The following is a 13,576-nucleotide window of genomic DNA, read 5'->3' as shown; positions in this document are numbered from 1 at the left end:
CAGTTAATGGGATCTCTTTTTTTATTTAGTAAGCAAACTGGAGGCAAACTCATGCAAATATAACAGGTTGTTAGTTTTCAAGGGTGTTATGCAAGGCCCATTAAAATCAATGTGAGCTTTTCCTTTTACCTAAACGGGCTTTAGAGCAAGCTCTGATATAATTGAACTTATGCTGCATAATAGCATGTGGTAACATTATTTCATGTTTCTTGGTGTTGATTTTAATGCCAATGGCTCCTAGTCTTACATAGAATTCACTGTTATAGGTGATACATAAATATAAATGGAGACCTACTCTCTGCACTGGAGATCTTGGTATCTAAATAAGCAATTCAGAAAAGAAAGAGATAGCATGGAAGTAGCATTTCATATAATTTAAGCAGAATTGTATGTTTCTGGCTGTGCTAAGGACTGCATAATACAAACATTTATTTTATATTAGCATTTGGGTAATAGCTTCTGTGGTTTCCTGTGCCTGAATTCCTGTGATCCATGTGAAAAATGTTTACAGTGTCTACTTGTGAAGTCTGGCTATATTCAGGAATCAGAATCAGTACCATGTGGCCAATTGCACTCCACAGATGACAAAAGACAACAGTACAAAAAAGCTTATACATACAGAAAATGTTCATCAAATAAGAGTAAGCATTTTATAAATCTCCATGCCACAAATATGTAATTATATCCCTGACTATGAGCACTTCATTGACATGACACTTTCCGTACTATAAAGACTCCTTATTCCCCAAACAGCTTACGAGCTCTATTAGTGTAATAGATGTTTTAATGATTAGCACATTGAAATAAAGCCTATCCAGAAGCACTCATTTTGTCTGACAACAAAATAAAGGTATATTCAGCTGTAGTTATTGTAGTACATGAGGCAGTGCATACAAAACTTTTGTTTTACACACTGGCCTCATCTTTGTTTTTTGTGGCCCCCTCAACACCTCAATTCCACTTCTGAAAGTGAGGATGCTTTTAAGGTAGCTCAGCTGGGTCCCTAGATTATGACTCACATGACACAGCTAAATGAACAGGCTCCTAATTATAGTGTTGTTTTATGATATGCAAATAAATGATCTATGGACCATTTTAAACTCCTTTAGTTTAGAGTATTTGCCACACACAATGTAAAATTGAACATTGAACGTAAAGAAAGATAAATACGGACATGTTCTCTGCTGGTAGTTTAAAAAAATCATAGTTCCTTTAACTTTTATAGAGTATGAGCGATTTGTTACTGTTTTTCATGCAAATCTAAATCCAGACTCAGTATTCAGCAAAGCAGAGGTTATTTTCTCTGAAATTGTTTTTAATTAGTCTACTTTCCACCTGTGTGCTGATACTGAATGTTTTCTGGGGATATCCAGTCCTGGTTTTCAGAGACCATACATTTCATTAGATTTATCTCCGAATCGTTAAATAGCTTGAATAGATACTGTTTTTTATTTGTTTTATTGTTGGTAGTTTTTTTTTTTTTTTTTTTTTTTCTTTTTTAAGTAGCCTGCACAGTATCTCTTCCACTCTTGAATGTGATCTGAAAATCAGACCTGCATAGCACTCAGGAGATGAGCACTGTGTTAGGAACATCTTTCCCACATTTGGAGAAAGGTGAAGGAAACATTTTTCTGACATGCCAGGGTTAGGCAATTGTTGAATCCAACAATTTTAAGTGACTGAAATGCCCCATGGGCCACAGGTGGATAGTCAGAGTTGCACTGAAGTGTCTTCTGTTTACACAACTTCATATATATCTACAGAGTGGCTATAGTATCTGTATGTATGCATAAGCTTACTGTTCTAAAGCTGAATCCGATGTGTATCCCACTGCTCAGCTCAGGAGACTGGAAGATATTTATTGTGAGTCTGTCATTAGGACTAGTTAATTTTTTGCTGCAAACCAAATTACAGTGGCAAGAAAACAGAATGAGTATTTCCACTGTTAAGAACGCAACATGCCAATAGTAAATACTGCAATGATGAGCTTAATATAAATAATTACATAGCAGTTTTGAATGCAAGTGATTAGTTTGGCATTAATGATAATGTTGCTTGAGTTTTCTTTTCAATTTAGAATTAATCATTCTGTGGATTTGCATACTTTTAATTAGTCAGGTTTAATTGTTAGCTATATGCAAATTAATGTTTTATAAATTTTCAAAATTTTTACCAGGCACATTTAATTTGTTCTTAATAAAAGCATTTATAAGCTACTTTATATAGAGAAACTAAATTATACCCAGGAGTACAGTTTTTATAGGTCCTGGCAATCATATTTTCTAGAATGTCATCCAGAGCACAATTTCTTTATTGGATCTGAAGTCAAACAGATATGAACTAACTAATATATAGTGTGAATTAATAAGCAAGGTGGTATTCATAAAGTCTTTGAGATGTGTCCAGATTTTATTTATTGTTCTGATCTAAAATGATTTTGCTGATTCCTGGCTATTGTTTTGGATTTTTATTAATGTAGTGAAAACATAAAACAGACCACAACAAGACTGCTGGATAACCTTACCCCTGATTTAACCTCTAGCATAAATTGGAGACATCTTTACTGTTCTCAATGAATATTGCATATGCTAAAATGATTTAGTATGCAAGTCAGAACTTGTTGCTGTTCATTATTTTCTAACAACAACGGGGAATTATAATACAAAAAAACAATTATTTCACCATTCAAAAAAGTACTCAAGCATTTGCTTAATTACTGAATTTAGTATAGGATCATTTACATGCACAAGCACTTGCTCTGATTGGGACCATCAGGCTGAACTGATCAATGCTACAAAAGACAGAAGATAGTATAACATTGAAGACTGGATTCATAAATGTTGAAATCAACAACACATTCAGGCATTATTGAATTTAAAAGTGGAATCCAAAATTCATAACTAAATTTTGCAGAACAAAGTGTGATAGAAACCTATTAGCAACCGTATCATGAACATGACAGGTATGCAGAATAAAATTGGGTAAAAAAGTACTCCTAACTGTACTACAAGTACAGTCTTTTCTTCAGCATAAACAAGTGCTCTTAGAGAAGGCAAATGTCTTATAGATGTAATAGTATAGCAGTTGTAATTTGTTAAGAAAGTCTATGGGACCAATTTCCACTATATCAGAATAAACACAGACAAATTAAAGCAACTACGAAAGAGCACGTGTAGGTGGAACTGACTCAAGCTTGAGACATTTGAGCTGGCTATATGTCTCCTAGGCACTGTGAGAAAGAGTATCATTAAAAGTAACAGAAGGAAAAAATGATAGTTAATATAATAAATCCTTCTTTCAAAGCAAATGCTAACTACAATTCTGTCTTTTTAAACATTTGTTGTGCATGATTTACTGTATCTCTAAGAGTACCAGTTTTATATCAATAAATAGAGATAAATATGTTCTCTCAGTGACTTCCCATACATTTCATTGCTATCTCATCATGGCCCTTATATTGCCCCATATACAAATTTTTCATGAGGGACTTGAATCTAACATGTTTATATATGACCGCCAGATGAAGTACAGATGAAGTACATCTTTTCCAGCCCAGTGGAACTGCATTTATAGCATGTGTTGTGTTTATTTGAATGCATTAGCAGTTCATTTTTGGACAAAATGTTATTGCTATTCATGCTGCAGGTATTTTAGACATTCACATGTTTCAGTTAAGTTTTCCTATTGTAAAATCCCAGTGTGATAACACGGAATACACAAACGAACTACACCCAGTGGGTTAAAAATAGTAAAAATTTTGCAGCCATGTGTTCCCTTACAACGTGTCATGGCTTAATGCAGCAATAACATTTGACTTCTGAGGTCAGAGAGTAATGCTCGCATTGTTTCAAAAAGCAAGCTAAAACAGACTGTGCTGACTGGGTTTGCTCTGCTTCAGCCCAAGACAATAGCAAAAATCCTGCTGGCTTTTACAGGATTGGTGACATTAATTTGTCTTTCCTTGTCTCTAACAATCATGATATTGTTTTGTTTACTCATATACCACAAACTGGCCTAGTAAAAATTAAATACATGGAGTTAAATTCTAGAGATTTTCTCTTTTCCCTCTATATCAGTCAAAAATTGCAAGAATCCATCACATTGCTCCCATAGGAGACATGGATGGTGTAAACAATATAGTTAGCATAGACAGCTTTGTACAATTCGGTTTCCATAAACAGTTCTGATGGTTGTGCCAGTAAAATTCAATTGCAATGATTTTGCTTTAAGGAAAGAGGGACTCAAGTGTCCCTAAAGCAAATTTATGTGTACAAATGATCACAGAAAGTTATTTCCAAAAATTTTTCCAGCTAAGCAAATAGACATGGAATATTTCTTGTTTTGTCAGGTGTTTGAATTAGTTGAAGTCTTAAATTTAAAAAATAAATTTTCTTTTCTTTCCATTGTACCCTGGAATCTTTTATCTGTTTAGTCTTTGATTTAATTCACTTTCAAGTGAAACTAAGCTACAGAATCAGAGTAACAATAAACTATATCAGTGTAAAACCTTTGTTGTTACTTTACAAAAATCTCTTGTCTTACTCTGTGGCGTGTTCAGACCTTATTGTGGGTAACAGCTTTCCGTTGATCTAGACTTACATCGCTTGCTTTGTTTTTATCTATTCAATACTGAATAGAGGAAGTTTGTAACTTGAGGGCTGTCAAGAATATTATTTAACCTTTTCCTGAAACAGGCTGAAAGATAAGTTTTAACAGTACTTTAGTATTAACTCTCCTGTATCTGTGTGGCACAAGCAACAGTACGATGAAAATAAATACTACCTTTGGTCTATAGAAAGAAAATACTGCAACAACATCAATGGGGTTAGTATGGTAAGTCAAAATGTTTTCAATGGTGTGTTCTCTATTAGGATCTGTGCTTTTATGTATTTTCTTTTTTAACTCTTCACTCTCAGGATTAGCTGCCTTCCTAGTGATCTCTGTGTACATCTCAAAGGCATTTAGATGGTCACTGAAGGAACTGAATCAACAAAAAGAAAGGAATTTCTGGGCTTCATTTTCTCTGTTTAGGACCAGCTGATCCATACCCTCCAGCTTGCGGTAGTGACCAGTTCACATGTGCATATGTGCAGCAGTGTTTGCCCCTCACTGCAAAATGCAATGGAACTGAAGACTGTGCAGATGGAAGTGACGAAATGAACTGTCCCACGAAGGTCCCTACCACAGCGTCTTCAGGGCTCTGCAAGCAAACTGAATTCCTGTGTCCTTCAGAAGGGTGTATCCCATCCCTCCTGAAATGTGATGGTGTGCCTGACTGCCAGCTTCACGAGGATGAAATCGGCTGCCGTAAGTTACTTTCGTTGCTGTAGTTAAATCCGTGCTAACTTACTTCCCTGAAATAGTGTGAAAAATGTAAAAAAGAGTAATATAAAGAAGTGAAGAGTAGAATTCAGTATTTCCTAGTCAAGAATATTATCATTTGTGTTGTATATAATGTGTTATCTGCAAAGAAGCTCTACATCTGCAAATAAATTTCTTTACATATTCTTTTTCCCTAGCTTCCAACTATGACAAATGCTTAAAAAGGTTTGCACTATATTTCGGTTAATAATTGGAAGCATTTCCACTTTTACCCATAGACCAGCCAGTTGCATTTGCATTGGTTCACATCTGTTTACAGTATGACAGATACAGAGTTTTACAGTTCTGTTATTCAGTGACTCACAGGGCAATCCTGACCTTTCAAGGATTTTGAAAGCAAGTTTATTCATGTAGTAGCAGCAATCTCTGCCTCAGCCAGGAAGAAAGGCTCTCAAGAAATACAGAAGGACAAAGACTTGTCTGTCATGACGTACCGTGGAGTTTCAGATGGGCACAAAACTGTGTGTCTGCACATTTCAAAATATTTCATTATTGGTAGATGAACTGAGGCCAAACATTTTGTTATAGGAAGACTTAAATAATTAGCTGTATGGAAAAGGTAGTTTTTTACATGTACAAACATTTTTTCACAAGCTTTTCTTTCTGCAAATGTTTTAATATTTTATTTTTCATCCTGATAAAAACCAAAAAATATTAAAATATGAGTTTCCTGTAGGCTGTATATTCAAGTTTTCAATCATCTGTACCAAAACTATTGGCTATACATACAGGCTGGCATACATGCCATTTCCTTTTAAAGATTAGGATATATATATATATTTGATATATAACTTTGCAAACTATCTTTGCATGCCTTTCTAGGAATGTTCATTTAGAACTGAACTCTGTGGTTTTGTTGGCAAGAGGCATGGATTCTAGGATATCTCTCACCTTAAATTCTATATATCCCAAAGGCCCCAAGATATCTTCATTAACCTTCATTCACCCCGCTCTCCTCCTCAACCCATGCTCTGGGAGAGGCCTCTCTGCTGTATGTGTAGTAGGTGTAGATTCCAACCCCAGACCACAACAGCTAACATCATACACTCCAAAAACTCCAAGACTTCCAGGAGTATCTGTACTCCCCAGACAACTGAAATACTGTTTCATTGCCTTTGATTTTTAAAGTAATACCTAAGGAACAAGGGGAAATTAAGTCCTGCCTTTTCAAGAACAAAAATTCTGAGCAGGGTGGAAGCTTATTCAAACCTACAACCTCACTGATACTCCTAAATTCGGTTTTGACTATATAAATATACAGTTTTGACAATACAAGATAGGAATACAAGAGCAGCTACCATATTTCTTCTCTGAAGAAGATATTTGCTGAGCAGCAAAGCAAGAAGTAAGTGGTTAGTAGTGGTCTGGAATGGAATCAGAGCCAAGTTGATTGCTATTGCACAACAGCACAACAGTTTCCAACTTAAATGTATATACTACGAGAGTGCAGCGTTTCATCTTCTCTAGCTGCCTACTTTTAACATGTGAAATGTCACTTAAATTTGTCAGTAGAGGAAAGTCAGGGAGGGAAGAAGGAAATGTTCCATTTACAAATCTAGTTTACTTTACTGAAATATTTGCATAGTCTATGAAATAATAGAGTGCTGTGCAAGTATGTCCAGGCTGTGCGTGTACTGTAATCAACATACAGATTGGGTTTTTTGCAGATTTTTTGGAGACCTGAAAATGATTTTTTCTTTCTAAGCAGTAACAAACAAGAATAGGATAGTTAAGATTTAAGTAGCAAAATCATTTTCTGGTGCTGATCAAATTTAAGCAAACAGTAAAATTTTGTTCCACATCTTCCCCTTTAAATCTTTTTTTTTTTTTTTTACCAGAGCTTGAGAAATTTTCTTTCACTTTCAATTACTTTTCCATGCTACTGTTATTTTAAGTGATCGATTCAAAGTTTGCTGATGGCAAAACTCTCTTGATTATTCTTCCAGCTGATTTTAGAAGGTTTAAATTTAGGAATTACCAGCTTCTTCCATTTTGTGTGTGCCATAATGTCCCTTTGCGATATCATTCATTTAAATGTAACAATAGAAAGTCACAAAATGCTCAACTGCTTTCTGAATTCCAGAATGTATCAAAGAAAATTATCTTCTGGGATGAAGACCAGTTGGTAAAATGCATTCTGTGGAGATTACATAAAAATCCCAACAGAAGGCCAACGTGAAGAAAAACAAACAGAAAGTGCGTTAGTCAGATATCTAGTACAGCCACTACTTCTACCACAGAAATGCTCTTCTTCATGAGTTAGAGATTTATGCAGGCAGAGTTTGCCGTAGAGTTCACTCAATATTTAGATAGTATAATATTGTGCTAATACTGTATTATACCTACAAATGGGGTGGATTTTATTACTTGCTGTTTTAACAAGAAGATCTTGGAATTATATTCCAGTTATAGGTATTCTACTTAGCCAGCGAGAGCTGGCTCTCATTGCCAATTTTAGTGAAGGGACTCTATTTCACCACTTTTATCTAATCTTTTTTTTCTTTTTAATTACCTGATTACAAATGTAAAGTTTTAAAATAAATGTATTAACATTAATGGGATGCATATATTACTTTCCCACATTCCCCAAAAGCATCTGACTTCAGTGCTAATAGAAATGAATAAAAAGGGATTTCTTCATTCTCTGTAGCCCAACAATATGTATCTGTTATAGTCATCAAATTCTAAATACCTAATAAACATTAAAAATTATGTATTTTCAAAGGGAGTGTGATTTTTTATCTTTCCTATAGTTTTAATTTGGACCTGCAAAATGAAACATAGGTGAAAAGCTGGTACTTTCATTCCAATATGTTCACTTTTATTAGTGCTCCATTTAATATCTTTATCCCCAGAAAATACTTGAAGGCCTCTCACAAAAGTAAAGAATAACTAGCTGGACCTATACCATCCTGGTGATCAATAGATATTGATCAAGAGTAACTAGCAGTTCTTCTGCCTTACTGTCAGGTATGAGTCCGGCAGTCAGCCAAGGACTGGCCGGAGAAAAAATGGCTAACTGATACTTTCTTTTCTTTTCACAACCCTCACCGCAAGTTAAAGCTCAGGAGCTGGATCTCTGCTGTATTAGTCACAACAGATACCAGACAAACCATAAGTATGTTATGTGCACATAGTTTGCAATGTCCTCGGAGTGTGTGTGCAGACATAAAAGGCCTAAAGCACATAAGGGAAATTGTTGAGTTCAAAAACATGATTTATGTCAAATTTACAATTTTGTTTCCCTTGCAACCCTAGGCTGACCGTGTAATTTTGCTCACAGACCGAGTATCTGTGTGCAAATGACTACTTAAAAAACTGGTTCAAATATCATTGAGACATCATCCCCCAAATTGCAAAGGGTGTTTGGGATTTGGATCTGATTTGCAAATAAAATAAGTGTAAGGTTATTATTTGCTTAGGAAAGTGCAGTAGAGGGCATGGGATTGTTAGTTATTTTCTGGAAAGCTGACAAGATCACAAGAGAGAGATTGCAGGATATGCTACAAATCTGGATCACAGAAAGCACCACATGACTGGAACAATGCTGTAATCTGTCTCTTTTGTTTTTTTTTTTTTTTTTTTTTTTCCTTCTTTTTTCTTTCCAGTCTGCCAAGAGCTATTCAGCCAGACTAACATGACATGACATGCTGTATGATGTGTATAAAAAGAAGAACAGGAAAAATATGTATCCATATGTGTGAATGACAAAGCGTGGACTCCATTTAGGAAGAAAGGAGTCACCAACATTATCAAAAAAACCAATTGATTTTGAGTGACCATCTAGCGATAGCCTAATAGACTGATATTCTGAATTTTCTGAAAAAGAGAATTTTAAGTGTCTTGATTTAATGACTCCAGAGTTGAGATATTCAGAAACACTAGCATTTTTAAAAAATATTTATCACTGCAAAAGGGAGATCTTTCTTTGAGGCCTATGCCGGAAAAGGAGATTGTTTTTGGTCATGGTGTTGCATTTAGGCTGCTGTCAACTACCAACAAATTCCCTCTTCAATATCAAGCCTTCCCCAGTCAATTAAAGAGATTCTGAGTATATAGTCCTGAGGTAAACACATGTCTAGAATACTACAGCGATTGTTTAAAATCAGACCAAACTTTTAATTTCTCATAAAGATTAATTAAAATTGGGAATGCAAGTGGCTTCTCTTTATGATTGCTGGTATTCTTCTACAGATATTTCTGTAGTCCTTAGTATAGTATAGATTTAGTATTAAATACTAAATCTATTTAGTATAGATTTAGTATTATAAATTAATTAGTGTAACAATATAATTAAAAGTTTTAATCCCACAAATCCTTAGTCACCTGAGTTCATGGTGATTGTAAGAATACCTAAACTGTCAAGAGCTGGAAGGCTCTGATTCCATAGTTGGAATCTAAAATTGAAATTCAGAATTTATATTTAACGTATTGTTGTAATATATATAGGCCAGAAATTTAGGTTCTATTAAAGTGTGGAGCATCCTATAGTTGTACAACCTGGGAGGCCCATTGCAATGTACACTGGCTCTTGTACCCAGGAAAAATGAATCTAGATGTGGCGTTGGGGCATTTTTAACAGTCTTTAATTCTTTCTCTCTCTCTGAAATTGTATCTAACTCCAGTGTAGTCAAAAGAGTTCTCCCTGCTTTGCATAAGTGTCATTGTGAGAGAGCTCAGCTCATATTACCTTAAACAAAAGCCTTAAAAAATAATAGCTTAAGGCAGCATAAGAGAATGTTGTGTTCGATAAAATAACAACATGATGTTATATTCCAGAGAAAGATGCAAAGCCATTGGGTACATCCTGTAGATCAGTGATCAGTAATGAATTACCTGGCGGCTTATGTGATTCTGTCAGGATTTTCCCCTCACAACTCCTCTGGACAAGCACAGAAAATACAATTGAATGCCTAAGCACGAAAAATGCCCGCAGGTTTAGATCTTTCAATATAATACTTCTCTGCTATTCACATATAACCACCTACATAGTATTTGATGGGGTTTTTTGTAAGAAAGGGAATAACATTATGAATTTTATTTGTTCTGTGTTTAAAAATTAATTCCATCATTTCAACACTAGGCTATGCCTGATCGTTGATTACACCTGACTCTCTATGGGCTTTCACTAGGGTTTTGCAGTTTACTATGTCACTTCTATAAGTAAATACTCCTTCCTCTACTTCAGAAATTTAACCTGGGAAAATTCAGCTTCTGCAACATTTCTCATCTGTGTTTATTTGCCTATTTATCTACTCAAAGGTAAAGTTGTGAGGATGAAAGTGTGTAGCGGCTACATAGACCACAGTCCATAGTTTATATACTATACCACAGATCAGGTTATCTGATATTTTTTAAAGTGAATAAAGTAAATAGAGCTGACAATAACTGTCATGTTCCTTTTATTTCCAGCCATGCAAGATTGTTTCAAAGGCTCCTTGTTATGTGTGTCAACTAATCAATGCATTCCAGTCTCCCAGCGTTGTGATGGTGTTGTAGACTGTGCTGATTTCAGTCCTGATGAATCCAGCTGTTCAGGTACTTAGTTTTACATAAAAATATCATTTGAAACAGAAAAATGTAGTGGTTTATTAATAAATTTTTAAGTAGTCCTCAAACTAGATTTAAGTCCCTCTGCTAAAGTTTAATCAGATTATGCCAAGCATGAATTTTCATCAAGAAAGTATCACACAGAAAAATAGTGAAATAAAAATGGAAAATAACATAGCATGGCAAGTACATAAGGGATGTTTCTTAAGATACATACACATTGTTTGAAAGAAAAAAAAAGCTTCTGAGATAGAATACTCACACAATGTCTTGATTTTAGCCATGAGAGTAACCCACTTTAGTAAGTTCAGCATTTCTGAGATTACTGAGATTTTTTAAAACTATAATGCAAATCCAGGTTGGAAAATAAAGCAAATATATAGAATTTGTTTTAGCACAATTCAATTCCTGCAAAATTTAGGATTTTTTTACAACAGTGAAATAATGGAGGTATATAAAAATAAGACAATAATATATATCGGATATGAAATCTAATTTTTTATAACAAAATCTAACAAAAACATAGATTATGATTTTATAAAATTATAACATTTAGATACAGAGCATCTCATGGTTCCCCAAGACAGTTATGAACTTTGAGCCTGTTCTGTGTTATCAGTATTCCTCTCACTTTGTTAAAGTTACATTAGCTGAAGATTTAACCTTCTGTTTTTAAAATATGTTTTTACTTATAGAATATAATTGTAAAATATATTTCATAAAATTTAATATGTACAGTAATTTATTAAAATATGTTAAATGTTATTCACAAAAAAAAACTAGAAGGCTAGGGTTTACATTCACTTCCTAGGATTAGGTACCCACTGGTCTCTCTGGGAGCAAAACTTGACCAGAAGTGTTGTGTTTATTATATATGCTTGTTATACATGTGGTTTTTTATCTGAGAGAAGCAATGATACTTTAACATGATGAATTAATTATTTTAGAATTCAGAGTGAATACATGCTTGGTAAATTTTATTTATAAGAAATATTTTAAATGAAAAGGAATATGCTCAGGAAGTAATTCAAGGTAGAAATATGTAGAATGTAAACCAATAGACTTGTTTGACAGTAAATTACAGACCTTCCACTGTTTTTTTTTTTCAGATAGCAGAGCTTTTAAGTAATTTGCTTTTCATTCTTTCCTCTTAGAACTGCAGATATTCACACTGCATAGCACAATATTTATGTGCCTCTGCAAACAATTTTATATGGCATATACGCTGAAGTTACAAAATTAAATGTAATTTATTTTACTGCTTTGAATCCTGTGATGCATAAATATCACACGAAAATTTAGAAGAATATTCACTACTCTGTGGTTACACATTGCTGCAATATTGGGGGCAAAAACGAAAGTAAAATCGTATGGTCATGCAGTCTAATAGGGAAAGGTATTTGTATTTGTTGTGGGCAAAACAGTTTCGACCCAGGGAATTTTGTTTATTTGCCAGTTAAAGTAAAACTTAATTACTGATTCAGATATTGAGAAATATGAAGCCATAAAGAATTAAACAAACAGTTAGGGCCTTTCCCTGCTTTCCCCAGGCTCAGCTCCAGTCCAGCACCTCTCCTCCCTCTTCTTTGACTCCGTTCCCTTGCTTCTGCCGCAGGTTGCTGCCAGGCCCTCCCAGCCCCTTCGGTGAGGGGATGGCTGGCGAAAGGCCAGTGCCTTCTGGTTTATTTTTGTCACTCCTTGCTTCTTACGCTTTTCTGCCACTACTCCTTGCTTATTGCTCATTTTTTTCTGCCCCAGCACTCTCCTGGGGGATCTCTGCTCTTCCATGGGTCCTCCACAGACCACAGTCCTCTTAGCGGTGTCTTTGCTCCACCATTGGTCCACCGTGGGCTGCAGTCCCCTGGGGAGTGTCCTTGCTTTATCATTGGTCCCCTATGGGCTGCAGCCCCCTTGGGCGTCCCTGCTCCACTGCTGCTTCCCCATGGGCTGCAGTCTTTCCAGGAGCATATGTCCTTCAGCATAGAGCACCTCCTTCCAAGAGTGTGCCTCTAGCCATGTCCCCAGCTGTGTCCACTACTCCTTGCTTTCTCCATTTCATGTCTCCATATACATTTCTTATTGTATCCACTTTAATGTCTCCTCATGTCTCCTCTCATACGCATCCTTTCATGTCTCCTGTGTCTTCTGGCCCTCACATCTACTACCCCTTCTTAAAGAGGCTTGAGCAGAGGCACCATGTGCGTGTGGTCAGCTTTGAGGCTGTTTCCCTCCCTTACAGAGCCAAGTGGAATGGTTGTGACCAGCACAAGAGGGTTCATGGCCTCCTCCCACCCAGCTCGCCCCTGCAGCCCTGCTACCCAAACCCTGCCAGTTATGACAATACAGTGCCTTAACAGTTACTTTCTTTCTACAAAAGACTGAAGAGATTCGTTTTTGATTTTGAGTATTTCTTGCTGTGTCACTGCCTCAATAGAACTGAATCTGATCATGTGGAAATGCATGTAAAAGGGTCAAAGGTTCATAATCTATTTGGCTGACATCTCCCTCTTCTTAAACACCTTGCTCTTTTCAAGACTGATTTCTGCTTACAAGCATATGATTCTGAGCATTACAATTCTGGGCATTGTTAATTAGAAGATGGATCATACAGGAGTAAACAATTGTTCTTTTGCCACCTGTATAT

General features: G+C 35.5%; 1 protein-coding gene across 1 annotated transcript in view; it reads left to right on the top strand.

Moving 5' to 3' along the window:
• The window catches only part of MALRD1 (MAM and LDL receptor class A domain containing 1), a 278,695-nt gene that overhangs the window by 216,398 nt on the left and 48,721 nt on the right, over nucleotides 1-13,576 (top strand). Inside the window, exons 33-34 of the mRNA XM_062567604.1 lie at nucleotides 5,032-5,307; nucleotides 10,795-10,920. Coding sequence (XP_062423588.1) covers nucleotides 5,032-5,307; nucleotides 10,795-10,920 — 402 coding nt within the window. The remainder of the gene's footprint in view (nucleotides 1-5,031; nucleotides 5,308-10,794; nucleotides 10,921-13,576) is intronic.

Source organism: Rhea pennata, chromosome 2, assembly GCF_028389875.1.
Source record: "Rhea pennata isolate bPtePen1 chromosome 2, bPtePen1.pri, whole genome shotgun sequence".
NCBI lineage: Eukaryota > Metazoa > Chordata > Aves > Rheiformes > Rheidae > Rhea > Rhea pennata.
This window is presented reverse-complemented; position numbering and strand designations above follow the sequence as displayed.